Source organism: Anomaloglossus baeobatrachus, chromosome 11 (genome assembly GCF_048569485.1).
Source record: "Anomaloglossus baeobatrachus isolate aAnoBae1 chromosome 11, aAnoBae1.hap1, whole genome shotgun sequence".
NCBI lineage: Eukaryota > Metazoa > Chordata > Amphibia > Anura > Aromobatidae > Anomaloglossus > Anomaloglossus baeobatrachus.
Genome location: NC_134363.1, coordinates 27295660 through 27322951, shown reverse-complemented (window position 1 = coordinate 27322951; position 27292 = coordinate 27295660). Strand labels below are relative to the sequence as shown.

Here is a 27292-nt window from a genome sequence, read left to right as displayed (position 1 = left end):
GGCTGTGAGTCAGTGTCAGAGTGTACATCCGTCAATCTCAGGGTGTGTAATTGCTCCGGGCATGCCTACATGACTGAAAGGCAGCGGCTCCTTAGAGAATAAAGGTCTGCCCGTGGGGCTTCAGTCACCGCTCACTGGACTAGAAGTGGCAGCTATATTCACCACGTCACTGACAGCCATCTATACACTGATGCACTGTAGACCTGGCTGTCAGTCAGTGTCAGGGTGTACATCTGTTGATCTGAGTGACTGTAATTGCTTCGGGCATGCCTACATGACTGAAAGCTGGCGGCTCCTGGGAGAAATAAAATTAATTTTCTCCTGGGTGGCGCATTTTCAATAGTGTGGCTGGACACAATCATAATGCTACTAACCTGCAGATTGTCACGGTCCTCTCTGCCTGATAGTTTTTGACAGGTCCAAGTCCCACACTTTAGAGGGTTTTTTTTTTTTGGCACACAAGAGGTTACTTTCAATTTTGTTGCAGTAACAGACTTTGCTAGGCTACTCAGCTGTTCCTGCTGATGTCCACTTCCCGCCTAGATAAATATCTTCTGTTGAAGCTCGGGGTGCCGGTTATTCAGAGCCATTCTGGAGCTGGGCTTGGAAGTGGACAGATGTGATTCTTGCTGCTGCTGTGGTCTGTGCTTTGTTGTGTGGAAGTGTTTACCCTGGTGTTGGTACTTTCCCTTTTCCCTTCCCACTACCTCGTATATTTTCCCTGTGGTGTGTGAGTTGTTATTACCCCCTTCTGTTGTTTGTACAGGTGGGTTTTTTTTTTGGGTTCTCCTTTTCTGGTCTGTCCTTTGGGTGGTGAGTGAGGAGGTGACATTACCATCAGGGCTAAAACAGGTGTCAGGGCCAGGTCGGAGGCCCGGACCTCCCTACCTTCAAGGATACCTCCGGGTGTGAGGGTGAGCGCAGGGGCCCCAGCCTTAGGAACAGTTTACGTTACTCTGTGTTCCCGGGCATCCCTTGACACAGATTAACCCTATGTTGGCAGGTTAAAATATTGGATTTTTTCCTCAGAAATAGCATTAAAGAGATATTTTTAGGGATTTGGTTAAAAATACAGTAAATTTACCCTGGTTCTTTTTCTTTTAAGTGTCTTAGGATTTATATGAAATCTGACTCCTAAGATTACGAAGACTCTACTCATGAATTACTCCTCGATAAATGGCAGTTACAACAACCAAGATAACTCAAGCGAGTACACCGACCTACAAATCTTCAGGCTAGTGGTCCATGTGATGGTTTATATATTGGGGACTACTGGAAACGGTCTGGTCATCTGGTTCTGCATCTTCAGGATGAAGAAGACGGTCAACGTGGTATGGATTCTTAATTTGGCCATTACTGACTTTACTTTTACATTTTTCCTACCGTTGAGAATTACTTATCTAGCTCTGGGCAATCACTGGCTATTCGGGAACTTTATGTGCAAGTCATACTGGTTTTTGTATTATCTCAACCTGTCCGTCAGTGTCCTACAGCTCATGGTCATCAGCGTAGACCGTTACATTTGTGTCTATTTCCCAGTCTGGTGTAAGAATCATCGGAGATCAAGGTTGGCCAGAAAAATAGCCATACTAACATGGTTCATTGCTATTCCTTTTAATGTTCTGCACTATTCCATTCGAAACATTGATAAAAGGCAAGATAAAATAACTTGTCGCAACAGCTTTCATAATAACCACGAGTGGAAGACTATCGTAAATCCCATTTTTCTGTTTCTCTTACCTTTCACCATCATCGTCTTGTGTTACGTGGCCATTACTGTGCGAATCAAGAGGAGAGGAATCATCATATCTTCGAGACCCTTCAAAATTTTCCTGGCCATCATCATCCTTTTCTTTCTCTGCTTCTTCCCCTATAATTTGTTCCTCCTTTTGCAACGTTATGGACCAGAGCATTTTTCAAAAGTAAATCAGGCTAGAAAAAAAATAGCGACGTGCCTGATGATAGTCAACAGCTGCATCAATCCCATTCTTTATGTTCTTATTGGTCAAAATTTTACGAAAAAAATTTGTATCTCTCTCCATTCTGTGTTTGAGAAAGCCTTCATGGAGGAAGCGGAGAAGGAAGATTCCAAGGAACAAGATAGAATCAAAGCAAGTGAAGATAATTCACGTGACTTCATCTTATAACGTGTCCTTCTTTTTGCTGTGTCCAAATACGCAGAGCTTTTCCAGTTCATGGTTGGCCCATACCACAGCTCCTGAACAGGAGAGGAAGCCTAAGAGAGTATAAAGACCACAGCAAAGGCTTTCCGCTGCTGCTTTCTGAGATATCACTTTTCCCTGCCTCTTTTATCACAGGAGCAAATGCTTCCACATTGTCTACCTTTACATAAGCATGACATGAAAATGTCAGCAATATTTAAAGGCTTTGTCCCACTAAAAAAGTACATTTTAGTTAACAGATCTTGGAATAATAATAATAATTTAAACAATTGGATGTGTTAAAAAATTGTTTCTATGCTGAGATAGTCTTATAATTGTGCCCTTCCATTTGCTGTGTTCTAGCATGCAGAGCTTTTCCAGTTCATTGTTGGCACATACTACATCTCCTGGACAGGAGAAGAAGCTTAAGGCTATGTTCACACACTGCGCTTTTTACCTGCGTTTTTGGTCCGTTTTTGCTGCAGAAATTTCTTGAGAAATTCTTGTAATCTTTCTGCAGACATTTCCCAGCAAAACCTATGGGAAAAAAAATTAGCTGTGCGCACTCTGCGTTTTTTTCTTAAGAAAATTCTTTCAGTAGATTTTCTTAAGAAAAAGAATGAGCATGTCACTTCTTTTCTGCAGCTAACTGCGTTATTTGCCATAGATAATTGGCACAATAACGCAGGGAGCAACCAGCGGGAAAACGCACCAAAAACACACCGAAAACGCACCGAAAACGCGGCAAAAACGCAGGTGCGTTTTTGGTGCGTTCTTTAACGCAGGTGCACTTATCCTTCACTCTTAAGAAATTTCTTAAGAAATTTCTTAAGAAAAATCATTTTTCTAGTGTGAACATAGCCTTAGATAGTATATAGTTGATTGCAGGGGCTCACTGCTTCTGCTTTCTGAGATAACACTTTTCACTGCCTGTTTTATCACAGGAACAAATATTTCTACTTTGTATACTTTTAGATAAGTTTAAAATTAAAATGTCAGCAATACTTAAAGGCTTTGTCCCACTAACAAAGTACATTTTAGTTAACAGATCGTGGAATAATAATACGTTCAACAAAACGATGTGTTAAAAAATAGTTCCTGTGCTGAGATAGTCTTATAAATGTGCCCTTCTATTTGTGTGTCTGAACACGCAGAGCTTTTCCAGTTCATTGTTGGCACATACCACAGCTCCTAGCTTTGAGAGGATGCCTGAGAGTATACAGATGACAGCAGGGGCTTGTAGCTTCTGTTTTCTGAGATAACACAGCTCCTAGCCAGGAGAGGAAGCCTAAGAGAGTATAAAGACCACAGCAAAGGCTTGCTGTTACTGCTTTCTGAGATTTCACTTTTGCCTGCCTATTTAATCACAGGAGCGAATGCTTCCACATTGTCTACCTTTACATGAGCATGAAATGAAAATGTCAGCAATACTTAAAGGCTTTGTCCCACTAACAAAGTACATTTTAGTTAACAGATCTTGGAGTAATAATAAGTGCAACAAATGGATGTGTTAAAAAATTGTTCCTGTGCTGAGATAGTCTTATAATTGTGCCCTTCGATTTGCTGTGTTATAGCATGCAGAGCTTTTCCAGTTCATGGTTGGCACAAACCACAGCTTCTGGACAGGAGAAGAAGCCTAAGATAGTATATAGATGACAGCAGGGGCTCACGGCTTCTGCTTTCTGAGATAACACTTTTCACTGCCTGTTTTATCACAGGAACAAATATTTCTACATTGTATACTTTTACATAAGTTTAAAATTAAAATGTCAGCAATACTTAAAGGCTTTGTCCCAGTAACAAAATACATTTTATTTAACAGATCTTGGAATAATAATAAGTTCAACAAAAGGATGTGTTAAAAAATTGTTCCTGTGCTGAGATAGTCTAATAAGCGTGCCCTTCTATTTGCTGTGTCTGAACATGCAGAGCTTTTCCAGTTCATGGTTGGCACATACCACAGCTCCTAGCTATGAGAGGATGCCTGAGAGTATACAGATGACAGCAGGGGCTTGCATCTTCTGTTTTCTGAGATAATACCTTTCTCTGCCTGTTTTATCACAGGAGTGAGTATTTATACATTGTTACTAGTCCTGTGAGCTCCGGTAGGAGCTCAGCATCCACCTGAACTCCTACTTGACAGACTTGACTTATGATGAGCTAAAGATGCAGCACAAACACGCGCTCCTGTGATAAAACAGGCAGGTAAATGTATAACTTCTAAAAGCAGCAGCTGCGAGCCCCTGTAGTTTCGTGTTTATATACTCAATTATCATAGATGACCTATACTTCCTCCCCTTCCCAGACACTATGGTATCTGCTGACCATGAACTCGAAGAGCTTTGCATTGCCGGAAACATAAAAAAGACAATAAATAGCCAGGACATATTTATAACATTATCTCAAAAAAGAAACATTTTTTCAACACTTTCCAATTTTGGATATTATTATCATTACAGGATCTAATAATTAATATATATGTATATATATATATATATATATATATATATATATATATATATATATATTATATATATACACACTTGTTGCAAACGCTTGTGAGAACCCCTTTAAAGATTTTACAGTATACCATACACATAAACAATGCTGCTCTATTGTATGCATAAGTAATAGTTCTATACCATAAACATAACTATTACTATACTATACACAAAATAGTACCTTGATGTCATATCATAGCAATTTTAGGACCGCACAATACTCATAAATAACACAGATTTATGGTTTGAAACATGTGCATGTGCATAGTTTAGCATTATCGTCTCCGTCATTCTCGACAATATTTTTCAATAAGTACAATATAACGATGAATGAAGGTGATATAAATTGGCATGCCAATGTACCCTTATATTATTGCGTGCCACTGGAAATGCTTTTTGTAGTAGTGTCTTCACATGAAAATACACACATTGCACATACGCATGTATATACACACACTGTACATACACATGTAAATATACACACTGCACATACACATATATATGCACACACTGTACATACACATGTAATATACACACTGCACATACACATATATATGCACACACTGTACATACACATGTAATATACACACTGCACATACACATATATATATATATATATATATATATATATATATATGTAATGCCCCTGTAAATGGGTCGTTACAGGGTATTAAATGTTACCCCATTTTTTCCCGGGCAGGAGGAGTGAAGTCCACACACACACACTCACATCCCACTGGCAGGAAGGAGTTAATATCTTTTGCAGCATGAAGTTTTGAGTCCATGACTTATCCTGTCTCCTTAATGAGCAGGTGGCTGGACACAGGCAGGTCCCCATGACAACCAAGGGGAGGGGGGCCTGAAGGAGTGAGTTTAGTGCAGAGCACACAGAAGTTTTGGGCAGAACGTCAGGGGCTGCAAGGGAGTGCAGACTTACACAGTACAGCTCCCTGCTGAGGAGATGCCACCAGACCAGGGCTGATAACACCTAGAGGAGCGGAATGGAGCTGAGGACTGGGGATCCCTGGAGAAAGTTGTACCCGGTGGCGGTTGGTGTGTGTCCGCTACTGGAAGAGAGACAGACAGAATGGCGGCGTGTCCCCAAGATGCTCCATGCCACGGGGATAGCATTATCGCACTGAAAGAGAGAGGGACCCCCAGATCACTCCACCGGCCCCTTCCTCCTACCTGCCCGGGACCGACCAAAGGCTACAGGCGGCGAGGACCAGCACCCGGGTGCGATGTGGAATGGACTTTAAATAAAGAGAAACTGGAACCCGCACTCCGTGACTGCTGTGAGTAATGCCACCGCCCTGTGCCCCTGGTGTCCCTGAGGACTGTTGCCCTGGGTCTCATAAACCTCCCGGGGCCACCCCGCTCCACCCATGGGGAGCGATTCCATCCGGCTGCCCGTAACACCTGCCCCGGAGAGAGAGACTGTGCAGCGGCGGCTGAACACCTGGCCGCAAACCACGGGTGGCGCTGCAAGCATCCCCTGTCCCCGTCCCGTACCGTTTCCTGGGGGGGGAGAATGATGGCAAGCTCTCCAGGAACCCCGTTACCCTCCTTCCATCCCCCTTGTAACACCGGACTGACGGTCAGACTTTCCTTTTATTGAAACCCGCCGGGGGTCACGGAAGCCGGGTCGGGCCACTCACAGCCTGACCCCAAATACCACCGGCCCGGTGACCGTGCGAGCCCTGCAAGCCCCGGCGCGGGCGTTTCATATATATATGTACACACACACACACACACACTGTACATGCACATGTAAATATACACACTGCATCCACATAATACACACTATACATATACCAGTCTGTTTCCTCTTCAGTTTCTCTAGACTCTCACAGTTAAAGGACCTTTGGTGACATGACCATGATGTCACCAAAGATACTTAATAGTCTTAACCTTGGAATTGAAATGCTGGAAGCCCCTTAATGTGGGCCATGGGCAATTACCAAGTTTTCCCCTATAACGTTGGCCCTAATTGTAACTAGGACTTATTTTTGGACCAGAGCTTATATTTTCAACATTAAGTGGGTACGGAAAGTATTCAGACCCCTTGGAATTTTTCACTCTTTATTTCATCACAGCCATCAGGTAAATGAAAAAAAAGTTCATTTGTTTGCTCATTAATGTGCACTCTGCACCCCATCCCCCATCTTAACAAAAAAACCCCAGAAACGTAGGATTTTTTGCAAATGTATTAAACAAGGAAAACTGAAATATTACATGGCCATAAGTATTCAGACCCTTTGCTCAGTATTGAGTAGAAGCACCCTTTTTTTAGCTAGTATAGCCATGAGACTTCTTGGGAATGATGCAACAGGTTTTTCACACCTGGATTTGGGGATCCTCTGCCATTCTTCCTTGCAGATCCTCTCCAGTTCCATCAGGTTGGATGGTGAACGTTGGTGTACAACTATTTTCAGGTCTCTCCAGAGATGCTCAATTGCGTTTAGATCAGGGCTTTGGCTGGGCCAGTCAAGGATGGTCACAGAGTTGTTCTGAAGCTGCTTCTTTGTTATTTTAGCTGTGTGCTTAGGGTCATTGTCTTGTTGGAAGGTGAAACTTCAGCCAAGTCTGAGATCCAGAGCTCTCTGGAAGAGGTTTTCTTCCAGGATATCTCTGTACTTGGCCGCATTTCTCTTTCCTACAATTGCAACCAGTCGTCCTGTCCCTGCCCCCATAGCATGATGCTGCCACCACCATGCTTCACTGTGGGGATTGTATTGGTCAGGTGATGAGCAGTGCTGGTTTTCTCCACACATACCACTTAGAATTATGACCAAAAAGTTCTATCTTCATCTCATCAGACCAGAGAATCTTATTTCTCATAGTCTGTGAGTCCTTCATGTGTTTTTTGCAAACTCTATGCGGCTTTCATATGTCTTGCACTGAGGAGAGGCTTCTGTTGGGCCATGCTGCCATAATGGCCTGACTGATGGAGGGCTGCATTGATAGTTGACTTTGTGGAACTTTCTCCCATCTCCCTACTGCATCTCTGGAACTCAGCCACAGTGATCTTGGGATTTTTCTTTACCTCTCTCACCAAGGCTCTTCTCCCACGATTACTCAGTTTGGCTGGACGGCCAGTTCTAAGAAGAGTTCTGGTGGTCCCAAACGTCTTCCATTTAAGGATTATGGATGTCACTGTGCTCTTAGGAACCTTGAGTACTGCAGAAATTCTTTTGTAACCTTGGCCAGATCTGTGCCTTGCCACAATTCTGTCTCTGAGCTGCTTGGGCAGTTCCTTTGACCTCATGATTCTCATTTGGTCTGACATGTACTGTGAGCTTTGAGGTCTTATATAGACAGGTGTGCGCTTTTCCAAATCAAGTCCTATCAGTTTAATTACACACAGCTGGACTCCAATGAAGGAGTAGAACCATCTCAAGGAAGATCACAAGGAAATGGACATCATGTGACTTAAACATTAGTGCCTGAGCAAAGGGTCTGCGTACTTATGACCATGTGATATTTCAGTTTTTCTTAGCACACAGCTAAAATAACAAAGGAGTGGCTTCAGAATAACTCTGTGACCATTCTTGACCGGCCCAGCCAGAGCCCTGACCTAAACCCAATTGAGCGTCTCTGGAGAGACCTGAAAATGGCGTCCACCAACGTTCACCATCCAACCTGATCGAACTGGTGAAAATCTGCAACTAAGAATGGCAGAGGATTCCCAAATCCAGGATCCCAAGAAGACTCATGGCTGTACTAGCTCAAAAGGGAGGGTGCTTCTACACAATACTGAGCAAAAGGGCTGAACACTTCTGACCATGTGATATTTCAGTTTTTCTTATTTAAAAAAATTACAAAAATGTCTATCTATCTATTGGATAGAATGGACGTTTTTGAATACAGCAAATCAAATATGTGCATTTTTTTTATTTTTTTTTGTTTTATTTTCCATAAGACGAAGGGGTCTGCAATTTGATCTTTTAATTTTTACATTCTTTAACACATTTTTAAAATCTTTATTTTTTTTTTAAATTGGATTCATTAACAGAGGGTGAGTACAAGCAGCCGGACTGCACTAATTACAAGGGGAGAATATTCATTTTCTATTAATAGAGGGTGAGTTCAGCAGTCTGACTGCATCAATCACCGACGCCAGTAGAAAGTGCTGGGCAGGAAGGGGAGAATATTCATTTTCCATTAACAGAGGGCGAGTACAAGCAGCCTGACTGCACTAATCACAAGGGGAGAATATTCATTTTCCATTAATAGAGGGCAAGTACAGCAGTGTGACTGCACTAATCACTGATGCCTGCACATAAAGGTTGGCAGGAAGGGGAGAATATTCATTTTCCATTAACAGAGGGTGAGTACTGCAGTCTGAATGCACTAATCACTGATACCTGCACATAGAGGTGGGCAGAAAGGGGTGAATATTCATTTTCCATTAACAGAGGGCGAGTACAAGCAGCCTGAATGAACTAATCACTGATACCTGCATATAGAGGTGGGCAGAAAGGGGTGAATATTCATTTTCCATTAACAGAGGGCGAGTACAAGCAGCCTGACTGAACTAATCACAAGGGGAGAATGTTCATTTTCCATTAACAGAGGGTGAGTACAAGCAGCCTGACTGCACTAATCACAAGGGGAAAATATTCATTTTCCATTAATAGAGGGCAAGTACAGCAGTGTGACTGCACTAATCACTGATGTCTGCACATAAAGGTGGGCAGGAAGGGGAGAATATTCATTTTCCATTAACAGAAGGTGAGTACAAGCAGCCTGACTGAACTAATCACAAGGGGAGAATATTAATTTTCCATTAATAGAGGGCAAGTACAGCAGTGTGACTGCACTAATCACTGATGCCTGCACATAAAGGTAGGCAGGAAGGGGAGAATATTCATTTTCCATTAACAGAGGGTGAGTACAAGCAGTGTGACTGCACTAATCACTGATGCCTGCACATAAAGGTGAACAGGAAGGGGAGAATATTCATTTTCCATTAACAGAGGGTGAGTACAAGCAGCCTGACTGAACTAATCACTGATACCTGCATATAGAGGTGGGCAGAAAGGGGTGAATATTCATTTTCCATTAACAGAGGGCGAGTACAAGCAGCCTGACTGAACTAATCACAAGGGGAGAATGTTCATTTTCCATTAACAGAGGGTGAGTACAAGCAGCCTGACTGCACTAATCACAAGGGGAAAATATTCATTTTCCATTAATAGAGGGCAAGTACAGCAGTGTGACTGCACTAATCACTGATGTCTGCACATAAAGGTGGGCAGGAAGGGGAGAATATTCATTTTCCATTAACAGAAGGTGAGTACAAGCAGCCTGACTGAACTAATCACAAGGGGAGAATATTAATTTTCCATTAATAGAGGGCAAGTACAGCAGTGTGACTGCACTAATCACTGATGCCTGCACATAAAGGTAGGCAGGAAGGGGAGAATATTCATTTTCCATTAACAGAGGGTGAGTACAAGCAGTGTGACTGCACTAATCACTGATGCCTGCACATAAAGGTGAACAGGAAGGGGAGAATATTCATTTTCCATTAACAGAGGGTGAGTACAAGCAGCCTGACTGAACTAATCACTGATACCTGCATATAGAGGTGGGCAGGAAGGGGAGAATATTCATTTTCCATTAACAGAGGGCGAGTACAAGCAGCCTGACTGAACTAATCACAAGGGGAGAATATTCATTTTCCATTAATAGAGGGCAAGTACAGCAGTGTGACTGCACTAATCACTGATGTCTGCACATAAAAGTGGGCAGGAATGGGAGAATATTCATTTTCCATTAACAGAGGGTGAGTACAAGCAGCCTGAATGCACTAATCACTGATACCTGCACATAGAGGTAGGCAGGAAGAGGTGAATATTAATTTTTTCATTAACAGATGGTGAGTACAATCAGTCTGACTGTACTAATCGCTGATGGTTGCACATAAAGGTGGGCAGAAAGGGGTGAATATTCATTTTCCATTAACAGAGGGTGAGTACAAGCAGTCTGACTGCCCCAATCACTGATGTGGATGAGAAACTGTGGAAAGAAAAGCGCAATAGGGTCTTACCCCAAAAAGGGAGGAAGATATGTAATAAAAACACACTCACCTATAATGGTTGTGCCAGTCACAACCACTATACAGGCATATATAAGATCCAGGTCCAGGCAGCAGTCCCAATGTTGGCTGATAACAGAGAGTGATAGAAGAAGGGTCTTAATTCCGTGCCAAGGACTCAATGGATCCAGGAAGAGATTAATGCTTCTTTAATAACATGCACAAGTCTACGCGTTTCTGGAGACACAGCTCCCTTCATCAGGACATTGGCAAGAGAACATCAAATCTCAAATCAGATCTCAGAGATTTGATGTTCTCTTGCCAATGTCCTGATGAAGGGAGTTGTGTCTCCAGAAACGCGTAGACTTGTGCATGTTATTAAAGAAGCATTAATCTCTTCCTGGATCCATTGAGTCCTTGGCGCGGAATTAAGACCCTTCTTCTATCACTTTCTGTTACCAATCACTGATGTGAGCACAGAGGGGTGGACAGGGAAAGGGGTGAATATTCATTTCCCATTAATTGGGGGCAAGTACAGCAGTCTGACAACACCAATTACTGATGCCTGCACAGAAGGGTGGGAGGGGGAAGTGGTGAATATTCATCTTCCATTAACACCTCACGAGTACAGGTGTCTGACTGTACCAATCACTGACGCCTGTACAGAGGGGTGGGCAGGGAAAAGGGGTGAATATTCATTTTCCACTAACAGAGGGCAAGTAGAGCAGTCTAACTGCAACAGTCACTGATGGCGGCCCAGAGGAGTGGGTGGAAAAGGGGAATATTGATTTTCCATTAACAGTGGGTGAGTACAGCAGTCAGACAGCACCAATCACTGATGGCTGCCCAAAGTGGTGGCCGGGGTAGGGGTGATGTTCATTTTGTACTAATTTTTTGGGCTTACAATAACACAACGGGGTAATATACACTAATAACAGTTGCATATCCTGAAAGTGCTGCACAAGCCCCATTTCAAGATACTATTAGTATGCTGTACTGCAACTTGGGATTATTTTTGGGCTTATAAAAGGCCAAAAAAGTCCTACTAGGGCCTATTCTTGGGGAAATGCAGCAGCACCTTCTCGGTATTTCAGGTCAGCTGTGCTGAATTTTGAGAGCAGCAGATTTCCGATATGTTACAACTTTTATGGATAAATTACATGAACACTTAAAGTTCGACCTAAAATAAGAGACACCATCTTTATTATTCCTTCTTTAATTTTTCTCCTTCATCAAAAATAAAAAATGTATTATTTTTTTTTGTAAATAATGTATGTGATATCAATTTACCCGTGTATTAATGTCCGGTAAATTAAACCATTAAGCTCTTTGCAGCACTTTCCGCCACTTTGACTAGCCTGCCATTAATATTTTCCTATATTTTCAGATTTTTAGTCTAAAGAGTTTTCACCACTTCTTTTAAAAACTAGCCAAAAAGAATAAATTATTGTAAATAATGAATTATGCGGTAATGTAACTCCACAGTACCGCCAGCCTGGTTGTCTCCATCGGGACCTGTTCCATTCAGTTCCATGACACCTAATTGTCTTGTGGGTCAAGAATGAGCTACCAAGATGATTGTGTATAAAGTGGAGGTAGTCTCACACTCAAAGATATAGTGGATGGTGAGATCTGGAGCCTGAAAGTCAAAAGTTCAAAACATTGTTACCCTTTTGCTCCTCACTATCATTGGCATCCAGAAGAAGTGAGAGAGCAGTGGCAACTTGCTCTGGATATCTTGATTTGTTCTAAGGAGGAAAAAGTGCAGAAATTGCTAGTTAGCGACTGGGATGACATAACATGACAATGTCACACAATCCCCAGGAGAGCCAGTGATGACACCACTGGAATGGCACTAATGGTGAATATAAGTGTTATCATTTTACATACATGAGCATTGAGAAAGAGATGGCATCAACACTGGAGGTGAGTTTAAGAGTTATTATTTTACATGGGCCAAACATAGGGGTTGAGAAAGGGTTGTCGAGTAGTGGACAATCCCTTTGATGTTCCTATACAGAGCTATGAGTCTCCACGGTTACATACTACAAATTACACTCTGTAGTCAGATCATTCACTCAACTATTATTTCCCTCCCTCTGTCCTATGTTCCTACTTTATCACAATCTACAGGCAAGGGGTAAATGTATGAGAGTACCGCATGAGTGTTGACTATGCATAGGATTCATGTGTAATTTGTTTTTTAATATTTTTGATTTTTTTTTAACATCGTTAATGCATGGGAGAAATTAATTGAATGTTATAAAATGGCACATACTATTTAATATTCCAAATGATCAGTAGCTCCACATGACATTGGTATTTTCTAACACATTATATCTAATGAGTGAATAATTTAGTAAACATTATATGGATTTTAGTTGCCTTTTCATGTTGGCACTGGGTGCCACGAGAAATGGGTGAAAGGGGTGTCAACAAGCCTCTATTGTCATAGGACAGACTTAGGGAAGGTCCGGTGTGAGGTAAAACACACAACAGACAGGGGTTTTACCTAGAGAAACAAGGGGTACACAGGGGACACATTACCAAAGGTGGGCCTTGATGCTAGTGAGAGAGAAGATGGACACCTCCTCCACTGTACCCTGCACTTCTAGCCAGTTCATATACAGGTTTTTTACCTGTTGCCGAGCAGGAACCTGAAGCCATGAGAAACCTGCAGTAAGCCCTGGCTAGTGAGTGGGTAGGTAAGGATCCCTAGTCCCACTGCTGCACTTAAAAACACACCAAGAGAAGGTAAGACAAACGGGGGGGGGGAACCAACAGACTAACTCCAACAACAAGGCTGCAGTCAGGAACCAGTACTGAAGCCTTCACCACAACCAACAGTAAGGGCTCCAGCAGCTCCTTCCACCTCTGGGCCAGGCATCTAAATGAGATCAGAGAATAACCGGTGCCCTCTGCTTGGAGAAAGGGTATATAAAGAGACTGGGAGTGATCCCAAACCGGAAACACCTAACCAGGAGTCGAAAGCTGCTGGCAAAGAAAACTGACATTAACCCTTGCCATACCCAAACAAATGTAGAGTCTCAGATGACAATGAGATACTCTAGTCCTCATCCTGTCACTAGTCTCAAAATACAGAGAGACGGCCATGACATCTATAGCCTGGTCAAGATATTTAGAATCCTCTGTGGGACCAGGTTATTGGGCAATAGGGTCCAGAAGAAGACAACATCTAGGACCTGCTCAGGATCTCAGCTCAGCTTAAATTATATGAAAACTTGAAGTTCAACCTAAAAGCAGAAACTTCATCCTTATTATTGCTCCTTTTGTGTTTTTCTTTCATCAAAGATAAAAAATGTATTAATTTATTTTTGTAAATAATGGATGTGATTTCAATTTACCTGTGTATTGATGTCCGGGTGCTTGAGACTATAAAGCTTTTTGCAGCACCGTCTTCCATTTTCACTGGTATAACATTTCTTTTGTTAGTTTTATAATTGTTTTTCTTTCTTCCAACGAGTTTTCACCACTTTAAAAAATAAAATAAAATAAAAGAAAATATTACGAAAAATAAGAGATTATATTATGTGTTACTATACCTCTCCAATACCGTCACCCTGGTTCCATTTCTTCCACAAGGCAGATAGGACCGAACGTCATCATCACTTCTATTCTAAGTAGACCTAATGGGACTGATGATACTGAAGCTATATAAGTACAGCATATCACAAAAGTGAGTATGACGCGGGCGGAGGAGGGGACGCTGCGCTCACCCACTGCTCGGGTCCGGCTGCTGCTGCTGCTCGCTCGGTCGGTGGCTCGAGCGGTGGGCCAGATCCCGGGGACTAGAGCGGCGTTCCTCGCCCGTGAGTGAAAGGGGGGTTGGTGTGTGGTTTGGTGATATTGTCCGTGACGCCACCCACGGTTGTGGTGAAGTTGTGACACCACCGCTGCTCTGGACGGGGATCCCGGGAGCGATGACAGGGAACAGCTTGGATGTTGGTTCTCCCCTCCGTGGGTAGGGGGTTGGTTGTCCCGGGACCCCAGTGAGGGTTTTAGGGATGGCAGGCGGGTTACGGGGCCTGGTGAGGTGCAGGGTCGCAGGGGCAGCGCTGTGCCGCACGGCACGGTGGTACTCACTCAGCCAGTAATTCACACAGAGTCTCTGGTCAAACAAACGGCTGGATGGACAGGTCCCACAGGCGGCTGCGGTGTTTTTTCCCCTGACCCCAGGTTGGTAGTGTAAGTCCTTTCCTTCACCTTCGTGTACGCTCCTCCTGAGCTCCGGTTTCCAGCTGGCTCCCCGGTTCGGTACCGGTGGGCCACCGCCCAGCCCCGGCTACCTACGGTTCCACCAAGACTGTCTTCCCGGTTCCTACAGACGGCCACTATCGTCTGCCTCACTGGCTACACGAGGGACCTAGGCTCCAAACTAGGCCCCAGTCTGCAACTGCCTCTCTGCAGACCTCCTCTCTCTTCCTCTGCCTGGACTTGTCTGAACTTGTTTCCTGCCTCAGGCCAGCTAAACTCCTCGGCGGGCGGGCCCATCTGCCTGACTCCGCCCACCTGGTGTGTCTGTCTGAACCCGAAGGAAGAAATCAGGTCTCACTGGGGATGTCTGCTGTGAACTGCTGGGGGTGGGGGTGTGTGTGTGTTGTTACCTGTGGCCCCTGGCTTGTCCAGGGCGCCACATTCCCCCTTAGTAAAATTCAGACCGTCCGTGGGCTGCCCGTTCATCACCGGTTTTATTTTCTCAACTGAAAAAGAATAAAACATTTTTTTTTTTTTTAAACATTTTCACACATGCATTTTTTTTCATATCATCTCAAAAGTTGCAACAACAATACACTTTTAATAATAACAATGGAACGGGTCCTTCAGTCACCCACCCAAACAACCTGGCCCTGATGCTGCCCCTAAGAAATGGGTAGCACCCCTTGACCCCAGTCCAGAACCAGGCTGCCCAGATTCGTTAACGGGATGGGTACTTCACTGCCGTTGCGGCCGGGCGGACTGCCGGAGCCGTCGTCATCTCCGTTGCGGCCGGGTGGACTGCCGGGGCCGTCGTCATCAGCGGTGCAGCTGGGATGGAAGCCGGGACCAGTGGCAGGGCGGTGACAAAGATAAGGCCTGGGGACCCCAGGTCTGGGCCCTCCCTCACAGACGCTGCGAGCCCCGCTACCGGTGACAGGGGTAACGGGTCGGTCGGGGCGTTGGCTGCGGCATGGCACTGGGGTTTCAGCGGTGCCGGACGGATGGGACATCTCGTGCAGCGGTGCTTTCCAGGAACCAAGTATGGCTGCAGAGTCCTGGCGTCCCTGCCTTTATAGCCGCGGCTTACATGCGGCCAGACGCCATCCGTCCCCCTTAGTCTTTTTTCGGCTCCTCCTCTACAGGGGCGGGGTTTCGGCTTTCGCGCCTCCACTGCTCGAGGAAATGCTCGAGCGGGGATTTTTCATGCCCAAAATGGCGGCTTCTTAAATTTTTCGGCCGGACACCTCCGGCGGTCACAAAGCGCACCTCTACCAGATGGCAGAGCGGTAAGATCCTGTTCGTGACGCCAAGTTGTCGCGGGCGGAGGAGGGGACGCTGCGCTCACCCACTGCTCGGGTCTGGCTGCTGCTGCTGCTCGCTCGGTCAGTGGCTCGAGCGGTGGGCCGGATCCCAGGGACTCGAGCGGCGTTCCTCACCCGTGAGTGAAAGGGGGGTTAGTGTGTGGTTTGGGGATATTGTCCGTGACGCCACCCACGGTTGTGGTGAAGTTGTGACACCACCGCTGCTCTGGACGGGGATCCCGGGAGCGATGACAGGGAGCAGCTTGGATGTTGGTTCTCCCCTCCGTGGGTAGGGGGTTGGTTGTCCCGGGACCCCGGTGAGGGTTTTAGGGATGGCAGGCGGGTTACGGGGCCTGGTGAGGTGCAGGGTCGCGGGGGCAGCGCTGTGCCGCACGGCATGGTGGTACTCACTCAGCCAGTAATTCACACAGAGTCTCTGGTCAAACAAACGGCTGGATGGACGGGTCCCACAGGCGGCTGCAGTGTTTTTTCCCCTGACCCCAGGTTGGTAGTATAAGTCCTTTCCTTCACCTTCGTGTACGCTCCTCCTGTGCTCCAGTTTCCAGCTGGCTCCCCGGTTCGGTACCGGTGGGCCACCGCCCAGCCCCGGCTACCTACGGTTCCACCAAGACTGTCTTCCCAGCTCCTGCAGACGGCCACTACCGTCTGCCTCACCGGCTACACGAGGGATCTAGGCTCCAACCTAGGCCCCAGTCTGCGTCTGCCTCTCGGCAGACCTCCTCTCTCTTCCTCTGCCTGGACTTGTCTGAACTTGTTTCCTGCCTCAGGCCAGCTAAACTCCTCAGTGGGCATGCCCATCTGCCTGACTCCGCCCACCTGGTGTGTCTGTCTGAACCCGAAGGAAGAAATCAGGTCTCACTGAGGCTGTCTGCTGTGAACTGCTGGGGGTGGGTGTGTGTGTGTGTTGTTACCTGTGGCCCCTGGCTTGTCCAGGTCGCCACAAGTACACCCCACAAATTTTTGTAAATATTTTATCTTTTCATGGGATAACACTGAAGATCTGACTCTGTGATACAATGTACAGTGTCAATGTGCAACGTATAACAGTGTAAACTCAGCACACAGCCATTAATGTCTAAACTGCTCGCAACAAAATTGAGTACACCCCTAAGTGAAAATGGCCAAATTGTGCCGAATTAGCCATTTTCCTTCTCCGGTGTCATGGAACTCATAGTGTAAAAGGTCTCAAGTGTGAATGGGGGGCAGGGGTGTTACAGTTGGTGTTATCTCTCACACACTCTCTCATACTGGTCACTGGACGTTTAATATGACGCCTCATGGCAGAGAAGTCTTTGAGGAGCTGAAAATAAGAATTGTTGCTCTACATAAAGATGGCAGAGGCTATAAGAAGATTGACAACACCCTCAACCTGAGCTGCAGCACGGTGAACAAGACCATATAGTGGTTTAACAAGACAGGTTCCACTCAGAACAGGCCTTGCCGTGGTTGTCCCAGGTAGCTGAGTGCTCAGCATCATATCCAGAAGTCGTCTGTTCAAAATAGACATTTGAGTGCTGTCAGCATTGCTGCAGAGGTTACGGGGGGGAGGAGGGGGTCCGCATGCCGGTGCTCAGACGATATTCCACACACTGCTGAGGTTACAGGGATGGGGGATCCACCTGTCAGTGATCAGACCATACGGCACACACTGCAGAGGTTACAGGGGTGGGGAATCCACCTGTCCGTGCTCAGACCATATGTCACACACTGCAGAGGTTACAGGGGTGGGGGATCCACCTGTCCGTGCTCAGACCATATGCCACACACTGCAGAGGTTACAGGGGTGGGGGATCCACCTGTCAGTGCTCAGACCATACACCATAAACTGCAGAGGTTACAGGGGTGGGGGGTCCGCCTGTCAGTGCTCAGGCCATACGCCGCACACTGCAGAGGTTACAGGGGTGGGGAATCCACCTGTCAGTGCTCAGACCATACACCACACACTGCAGAGGTTACAGGGGTGGGGGATCCACCTGCCAGTGCTCAGACCATACTACGCACACTGCAGAGGTTACAGGGGTGAGGGATCCACTTGTCAGTGCTCAGACCATACGCCACACTTCAGAGGTTACAGGGGTGGGGGATCCACCTGTCAGTGCTCAGACCATACGCCGCACACTGCAGAGGTTACAGGGGTGGGGGATCCACCTGTCAGTGCTCAGACCATATTCCACACACTGCTGAAGTTACAGGGGTGAGGGGGTCCAATTGTCAGTGCTTAGATCATACACCGCACACTGCAGAGGTTACAGGGGTGTGGGGTCCACTTGTCAGTGCTCAGACCATATTCCACACGCTGCTGAAGTTACAGGGGTGGGGGGTCCACTTGTCAGTGCTCAGATCATACACCGCACACTGCAGAGGTTACAGGGGTGTGGGGTCCACCTGTCAGTGCTCAGACCATATTCCACATACTGCAGAAGTTACAGGGGTGGGGGGTCCACTTGTCAGTGCTCAGATCATACACAGGTGGAACAGTGCAAGGTCTGTAACATCCACCACATCTGGGTTGTCGTCATGACGGATGGAAGAGGATCTAGCGGCTCCTGTGAAGCTCTAGTGACCTCCGTGCCTAAGAGTGGTAAGGCCGTGCTAGAAATAATGGTGGCCACACAAAATGCTGACTCTTTGAGCACAATTTCCACTTAGGGGTTTACTTACGTTTGTTGCCAGTGGGTTAGACAGTAATGGCTGTGTGTTGAGTTATTTAGAAAACACCAAATATACACTGTTATACAAGCTGCACACTGACATTGTACAGTGTATCACAGGGTCAGATCTTCAGTGTTGTTCCATGAAGTTATAATAAAATATATACAGAAATCTCTGAGGGTGTACTTACTTTGTGCCCCTATATCTTTGTTGCATAAAGATCTCTTTTCTTTGGCCAGTTTTTTTTTTTAATGGAGTAAAATACTTGTTTGAGAGAGGTTTTGACACCACCTGCTGGTCATTGGATATTAATTGAGGCATCATTAATTAAAGGGAAAATCCATCAGGAGGTTTTTGGTACCTAATCTGAGAGCAGCGTGATCTAGCAGCAGAGACGCTTATTCCAACCATGTATCATTTATTGGACAGTTTGGTGCAGTTTATATAAAATCACTTTTTTTCAGCTGAGGATTAGTAAACCTGCTGACTTGTAGTTCAACCACACCATCACCACTGATTGACAGCTTTCTGCCTATGCACAGTGTACAGAGAAAGATGCCAATCTAAGGTGCTGGCAATGTGAAGGTAGCCTGGGCTATAAATTGTTTGTTCAAACGTAATAAGAATATTTGTGTATGTAAATAATCAAAATGTAGATGTCATTGCATACTTAATATGATTCTAAACTGTATATACAAGAAAGAGTTAACCAAGGTACAAATGAACAAGGAGATTTTCATTAAGTTAATTGGGAGCCTTATCAGTGGTTTCACACACAGAAAGAAGGAATAATGAGTAGAGAGGTATTTTATAACATACTGGGAAAAACTGGGGAGTTGAATACTCCCTACTCCCTGTTCTAGTTTCAGGGTCAATGTTACATTCTGTATAATTAAGTCTTTTTCAATACACAAGTCCAGTCTATGACATTGGCTCATATGGTGAACATGTTTTGTGTGATCATAGTCTGATTCAGTAATATCTGCGCAGATATATAGCTAATTCGATCCGTGCCTCTGCATTCTCTGAATGAAGATACCATTAGCTATCTTCACCTAAATTTCTCCCTTTACAGAAGGACTTGCACAGAGATTAGCATTCAGATAAAATTTAGATTTGCGGCATATAGGATTTTATCAAAACTACAGCAAGTAGCCCAGTAGGTGACACATCACTAGAATTAAGGCCACTTTACACACAGAGATAAATCTTTGGCAGATCTGTGGTTGCAGTGAAATCATGGACATATTGTTCCACTTGTACACAGCCACAAACCTGGCATTGACTGTGCACAATCTGTGCACAATTTCACTGCAACCACAAATCTGCAGCAGATTTATCTCTGTGTGTAAAGTGGCCTTTAGGGTCTGTGCCCTTACATCATGCTGCTTTTTGATGGGGTAGCATGACTAGATCAGGTAAGGAAGAAGAAGGAGCATTGCTAGTGATACAGAGCCGGAGGTCGAGGAAGATAGTTGGGAATTTGTGGGGACGCTGAGACAGTAAAGTGAACAGGGGCAGAGGCTACGAGTACACAGGAAAAAGAGTTTGGAGGAAGAAATCTAAGCATACACAATAAACTTGGATTGGGCTGCAGGCAGAGAAAAAAGAAGACAATCAGTAGCAGCTGATCTGATAACGCGTTTCGAGGTCAGGCTGACCTCTTCTTCTGAGCAGTTGCATAGCGTGTAACTATTGCATACTATGAAGGTATGTAATTGACCTGATGAAGAGGTTGGCCTGACCTCAAAACTACCAAAACATCTTCTTCTTCAGAGGTTTTATGAACCTAATAATGCCAAAACGGGGCAGCTCCAGAAATTAACATTTCTGACTGCCTGCTGGCACAACTGGCACAGAGAACAAGTTTCTGACTGCCTGCTGCCACAACTGGCACTGAGAACAAGTTTCTGATTGCCTACTGCCACAACTGGTACTGAGAACAAGTTTCTGATTGCCTACTGCCACAACTGGCACTGAGAACAAGTTTCTGACTGCCTGCTGCCACAACTGGCACTGAGAACAAGTTTCTGACTGCCTGCTGCCACAACTGGCACTGAGAACAAGTTCCTGACTGCCTGCTGCCACAAGTGGCACTGAGAACAAGTTTCTGACTGCCTGCTGCCACAAGTGGCACTGAGAAAAATTTTCTGACTGCCTGCTGCCACAACTGGCACTGAGAACAAGTTTCTGACTGCCTGCTGCCACAAGTGGCACTGAGAAAAAGTTTCTGATTGCCTACTGCCACAACTGGCACTGAGAACAAGTTTCTGACTGCCTGCTGCCACAACTGGCACTGAGAACATGTTGATCGGCAGGGGTACAGGTGTCAGACCCCCACTGATCAACCATATCCTAATGATAGATCATCAATGTAAAAGTAGTGGACAACCTCATTAAGCAATGTTGATATAATTGACTTTTTGTGTAAGGAGATTACAGAAGGTGTCACTATTGCACAACATGAAGAAACCGGGAGGGACAAAAAGTCTCTAAGTAATGAACTGTCATAAAAAGGTAAATATTGAATTACTTCTTCTATGTCCTTATGTGTATATATATGTTCGCAGCATTTATTATCCAGACTGAAGAAGGCGGAGGACACATCACACCTCGCAGCAGAAGAAAACAGCCCTGGTATGTAGATATTTACTGCTGTACAATGACCCAAAATAGAATATTGAAAACTTATTTTAACATTAAACATAAATTGGGGAACATTATATGACATCCTAAGTTTTAGAATTTTAGGAGTTATTTATGTGCAAATACAATATTAAAGGAAATATAATAACTTAGCACAAAGAAGTCAATTACTTGTTCTCATGTTTATACATTTAATAAATAATTCAATTAACTTAAATATTAAAAAAAAATTAAATTCAAAACATTTGATCACACACACACACAAAAAGGTTTCTATATATATATAATATATATATATATATATATACATATATTGTGTATATATATATATATATATATATATATATATATATATATATATATATATAATATATAAAGCTCAGTGTACTTATTTGTGTGTGTGTGTGTGTGTACGTCCACTAAAGGAATTTGCACCGTCGCATTTACAATCATGAAATTTTTTCACAGACGCCTGATGTGACACAGGGAATGTCATAGACTATGTTTTGACGGGAAAAATTAACACCGCGCTTTACAGTTACTCTCAAAAGTCCTGCTTCTATTAAACTGAATAGGTGGGAGCTGCAGGCTATTAATAGCAACTGTCAGTGGTTGCTATAGGAACAAAATAAACTGTTAGTATAGGAAGCTTATGTGTGAGGTAATATGATGTCGGTGGTGAGACAGATAGAGAGGCAGAAAGAGACAGACAGAGACAGATCTGGAAAGAGACAGACGTGGAAAGAGACAGACGTGGAAAGAGACAGACGGGCAAAGAGACAGACCTGGAAAGAGACAGACCTGGAAAGAGACAGACCAACAAGACAGATGGGGGAAGAGACAGACGTGGAAAGAGAGAGACAGACAGACACAGAGATGCCGATAGATAGACTGATACAAATACAGACAGAGAAATAGAAACAGACAGACAGAGACATAGACACAGACAGACAAGGAAAGAGACAGACACAGAGACAGACAGACAGCGACTGGGAGAGAGACAGTGAGACAGTTACTATCCCGGGCAACGCCCGGATACTACAGCTAGTATATATATATATATATATATATATATATATATATACATATATATATATATATATAATATATATATATGTATATATATATATATAATATATAAAGCTGAATGTGTGTATGTGTGTGTGTGTCTGTGTATGTGTGTATGTATGTCCGGGATTGGCATCCACACCGTCGCAGCTACAGCCACAAAATTTTGCACACTCACACTTCTGGACCCTCAGAGCGTCATAGGCTATGTTTGGAGGAGAAATTTTAACCCCGCTCTTTACAGTTATTCAACAAAAAACCTGCCTCCATTAAAGCGAATGGAGCTGGGAGCCACAGTGCAGCCAGAACTTCAGAAGAATGCGCGGCCACGCCCTTATATGGAATGTTGGCGTGTCACAATGCAGCCAGGGAAAGAGACAGACACAGAGCCACGCCCTTATATGGAATGTTGGCGTGTCACAATGCAGCCAGGGAAAGAGACAGACACAGACAGGGAAAGAGGCAGACACAGACAGGGTAAGAAACAGACATAGACAGGGTAAGAGACAGACACAAAGAGACAGACACAGACAAAGAAACAGACTGACAGGGAAAAGGAAAAGAGGGAAAGAGACAGACAGGGAAAGAAACAGATAGGGAAAGTGACAGAGATAGATAGACAGACAGGGAAAGAGATAGATAGACAGACAGGGAAAGAGATTGGGACAGACAGAGAAAGAGACAGACAGTCAGGGAAAGAGACAGACAAAGAGAGAGACAGAGAGATATATACAGAGGGGGAGACAGACAGAGAATGGGAGAGAAACAGAGACTGTTACTATCCCGGGCAGCGCCGGGTGTTATGTTGTGAGGCGAAATTTTAACCCCCAATTTACCAATCAATTTTGCCCCTATCTACATAATGGGGAAAAAGTGAAACGAAAAGTGTTGGGGACAAATTGACAGCTGCCAGATGTGAACTAAGGGGGACTTAAAGAATGAGAGCGATGGCGCCAAAGAGTATATACCGTACAGTTGTTAAGGTGGGGCCCCGACATGGGATACTCACCACACTCGGGGATTTGAGCGCACACTCACAATGTGCCACACACTACCACGTACATGAACACATATACCACCCTCAGCACACATTTCACCACACATACACTAACCTCGCCACATAATCGCCCTAAAACACACACAAGTATGGTATTATCCTTCAAAAATAAAAATCTGATTAATAAGAAGCCAAACTACAAGAGCAACAAATGTACCATATAGGAAATACGGCAGCTGTCAGTCACATGACCTGTCTATATGTGTATGTGTGAGCTAATATATACTGTCAGGGGGAGGGCTTCTGTTGCCTGGAGATTTATGAGGCTGCCAATAGCAACCAATCACAGCTTAGCTTTTATTTTGCTACAGTTAATTAATCTGAGCTCTGATTGGTTAATATAGGCAACAATTTAATAATTACATTTCTATCTATTTGTTTTGTGGTTTTTGTGTGCAGAATACATTTTTGTTAATACATTCTATTTTGTTAACAGCCGTTATTAACCTGGGCAAAGCCGGGTAGCACAGCTAGTATATATATATATATTATAGTAGTATATATATATATATATATATATATATATATATATATATATATATATATATGTACAGCTCTGGCAAAAATTAAGAGACCACTGCAAAATTTCCAGTTTTTCTGATTTTTCTCTTTATATTTTTGAGTGAAATGTAAATTGTTCTTTTAATCTATAAACTACTGACAACGTCTCCAAATTTCCAAGCAATACATTTTGTATTTATTTTCTGAAAATGAGAAATGGTCAAAATAACAGAACAATGCACAGAATGCACAGTGCTTTCAGACCTCAAATAATGCAAAGAAAATAAGTTCCTAATCATTTAGAAAGAACAATACTAATAATGTTTTATCTCAGGAAAATTCAGAAATCAATATTTTGTTATTTTGTGGAATAACCATGATTTTTAATCCCAGCTTTCATGCATCTTGGCTGATTTCCACCAGTCTGTCACACTGCTTTTGGGTGATCTTATGCCACTCCTGGTGCAAAAATGTAAGCAGTTTTTCTTTGTTTGATGGCTTGTAACTATCCATCTTCTTCTTGATTATATTCCGGAGGTTTTCAATGGGGTTCAGGTCTGGAGATTGGGCTGGCCATGACAGGGTTTTGATGTGGTGGTCCTTCATCCACACATTGATTGACCTAGCTGTGTGGCATGGTGCATTGTTCTGCTGGAAAAACCAGTCCTTAGAGTTGGGGAACATTGCCTGAGCAGAAGGAAGCAACTGTTTTTCCAGGATAACCTTGTATGCGGCTTGATTCATACATCCTTCGCAAAGATGTTTATTGAATTTTCTTTACCTAATTTTCAGCTTTGCCCAACACCAGGTCATCTAATGGTTAGACGAAGACATGGAGAGGCGTACAAGCCACATTGTCTTGCACTCACTGTGAAATTTGTTGGCGAATCGGTCAAGATCTGGGGATGCTTCGGCAAGGCTGGAATTGGGCAGATTAAACTTTGTGAAGGACGTATAAATCTAGCTACATACAAGGTGATCCTGGAAAAACAGTTGCTTCTTCCTTCTCAGGCAATGTTCCCCAACTTTCAGGACTGTTTTTTCCAGCAAGAAAATGCGCCATGCCACACAGCTAGGTCAATCAATGTGTGGATGAAGGACCATGAATTAAGACACATACAAGGTGATCCTGGAAAAACAGTTGCTTCTTCCTGGTCAGGCAATGTTCCCCAACTCTGAGGACTGGTTTATCTAGCAGGACAATGCGCCATGCCACACAGCTAGGTCAATCAATGTGTGGATGAAGGACCATGAATCAAGCTGCATACAAGGTTATTCTGGAAAAACAGTTGCTTCAGCTTAGGAGTTTACCTTTGAGGTAAACACCAGTTGAGTGTCTGGTCTGAGTCAGTGTGTTTGACTTCCCAGTTCCTTTATCCTTTCACTTTATTTGAACTTGTTACAATTTATCTCACACTTGGTTTCTGTTTGTTCCTGCACATCTTCCTCTCCCCTTGTAGGCAGTGTGTGGTGAACTCCCCTCTGATCCTTAAGAGGCAGGAGAAACTCCTCAATGGCCTTTTAGGGAGCCAGGCCTGAGGTAATGCTCTTAGTTGTGTGACTGGGGTCTTCTGGTCTGTACAGAGACCAATTGGGTTCCATTACCTGTGTGTGTGTGTGTGTGTGATGACAATTTGGGTGCGGCCGCCCTTTCCCATTTTACGTTACTTGTGTGCGTGAGTGATTTCTCTTCATAACATGTTCTTCTTAATTTTTTCTTCTAAGGTTGGAACAAATTACATGAAATCTGACCCCAAACAATATGAAGACTCTACTCATGAATGATTCCTTAATAAACGGCAGTTACAATATCCAAGATGTTAACTCTACCTCCAACAATCACAGCACCCTGCAAATCTTCAGGATAGTGGTCCATGCGATGGTTTATATATTTGGGACCACTGGAAATGGTCTGGTAATCTGGTTCTGCATCTTCAAGATGAAGAAGATGGTCAACGTGGTGTGGATTCTAAATTTGGCCATTGCAGATTTTACTTTTGCATTTTTCTTACCGTTAAGAATTACGTATTTAGCTCTGGACAATCACTGGCTATTCGGAAACTTCATGTGCAAGTCATACTGGTTTTTGTACTATCTCAACCTGTCCGTCAGTGTCCTCCAGCTCATGGTCATCAGTGTAGACCGTTACATTTGTGTCTATTTCCCAGTCTGGTGTAAGAATTATCGAAGATCAAAATTGGCCGTAATTATAGCCGTAATCATTTGGATCATTTCTTTTTTGTCCAATTTTCCATATTTCCTTATTCGAAACATTTTCAAAAATCAAGAGAACATTTCTTGTAGTAAAATTATTGAAAAAAATCACAAGTGGAGTGCTACTGTAATTTCCATTTTTTTGTTCTTTTTGCCTTTCACCGTCATCGTCTTGTGTTACACGGCCATTGCTGTGAGAATCAAGAGGAGAGGAATCCACATATCTTCAAGACCTTTCAAAGTTTTTCTGGGCATTATCATCCTTTTTATTTTGTGCTTCTTTCCCTATAATTTATTCCTCCTTTTGCAACGCTATGGACCTTCTGAGTTTTCAAATGCGAATAAAACTAGAAAAAAAATAGCGATGTGCCTGATGATAGCCAACAGCTGTGTGAATCCCATTCTTTATGTCCTTATTGGTCGAAATTTTAAGAAAAACATTTCTACCTCCGTTTATTCAGTATTTAACAAGACTTTCATGGAGGACGTGGAAAATGAAGATTATAGGGAACAAGAAAGAACAAGAGCAGGTGATGAGAATTCACGTGTGGCTTATGAAGCAGAAACCACCAAATGAACTTTCAGAAGAACTATTTGTCCAAAAAGTTGAAGTATATATTATACTTATTGTATGGAAGGTTTTTTTTTTATAACTTTTTAGGCAGTTTTACATCATCTGGCTCAAAGATTTAGCATAGTTTTTTTCAATGCACCCAAATAACTAGATCTTAACTAAATGACATGTAACATAACTTCTACAGTGTGTCCACCCATACCCTGTCCACCGCCATTAACTTGAGAATGGCAGCAGCTATAGGCATAGAAGTGGTGTCTATGTATAGTAAAGTAGCCATGCGCTACGCATTGAAACCACCTATAACGCCACCTGGTGGAAAACAACGGGGTTA

The 27292-nt window shown here is 43.8% G+C and overlaps 2 protein-coding genes across 3 annotated transcripts in view; both read left to right on the top strand.

Moving 5' to 3' along the window:
- LOC142256005 (chemerin-like receptor 1) overlaps positions 1 to 10857 on the top strand; it is a 64432-nt gene extending 53575 nt beyond the window's left edge. For both annotated transcript variants that reach the window (XM_075327487.1, XM_075327486.1), the window contains exon 2: positions 1106 to 10857. In XM_075327487.1, coding sequence (XP_075183602.1) covers positions 1158 to 2147 — 990 coding nt within the window. In that variant the 5' untranslated portion in view covers positions 1106 to 1157 and the 3' untranslated portion in view covers positions 2148 to 10857. The remainder of the gene's footprint in view (positions 1 to 1105) is intronic.
- Positions 10858 to 25947: 15090 nt separating this feature from the next.
- On the top strand, positions 25948 to 27027 carry LOC142256755 (chemerin-like receptor 1). The gene has a single exon (XM_075328640.1). It carries the CDS (start codon positions 25948 to 25950, stop codon positions 26959 to 26961), a length of 1014 nt encoding a protein of 337 aa, XP_075184755.1. The 3' UTR covers positions 26962 to 27027.
- The last annotated feature ends 265 nt before the right edge of the window (positions 27028 to 27292 follow it).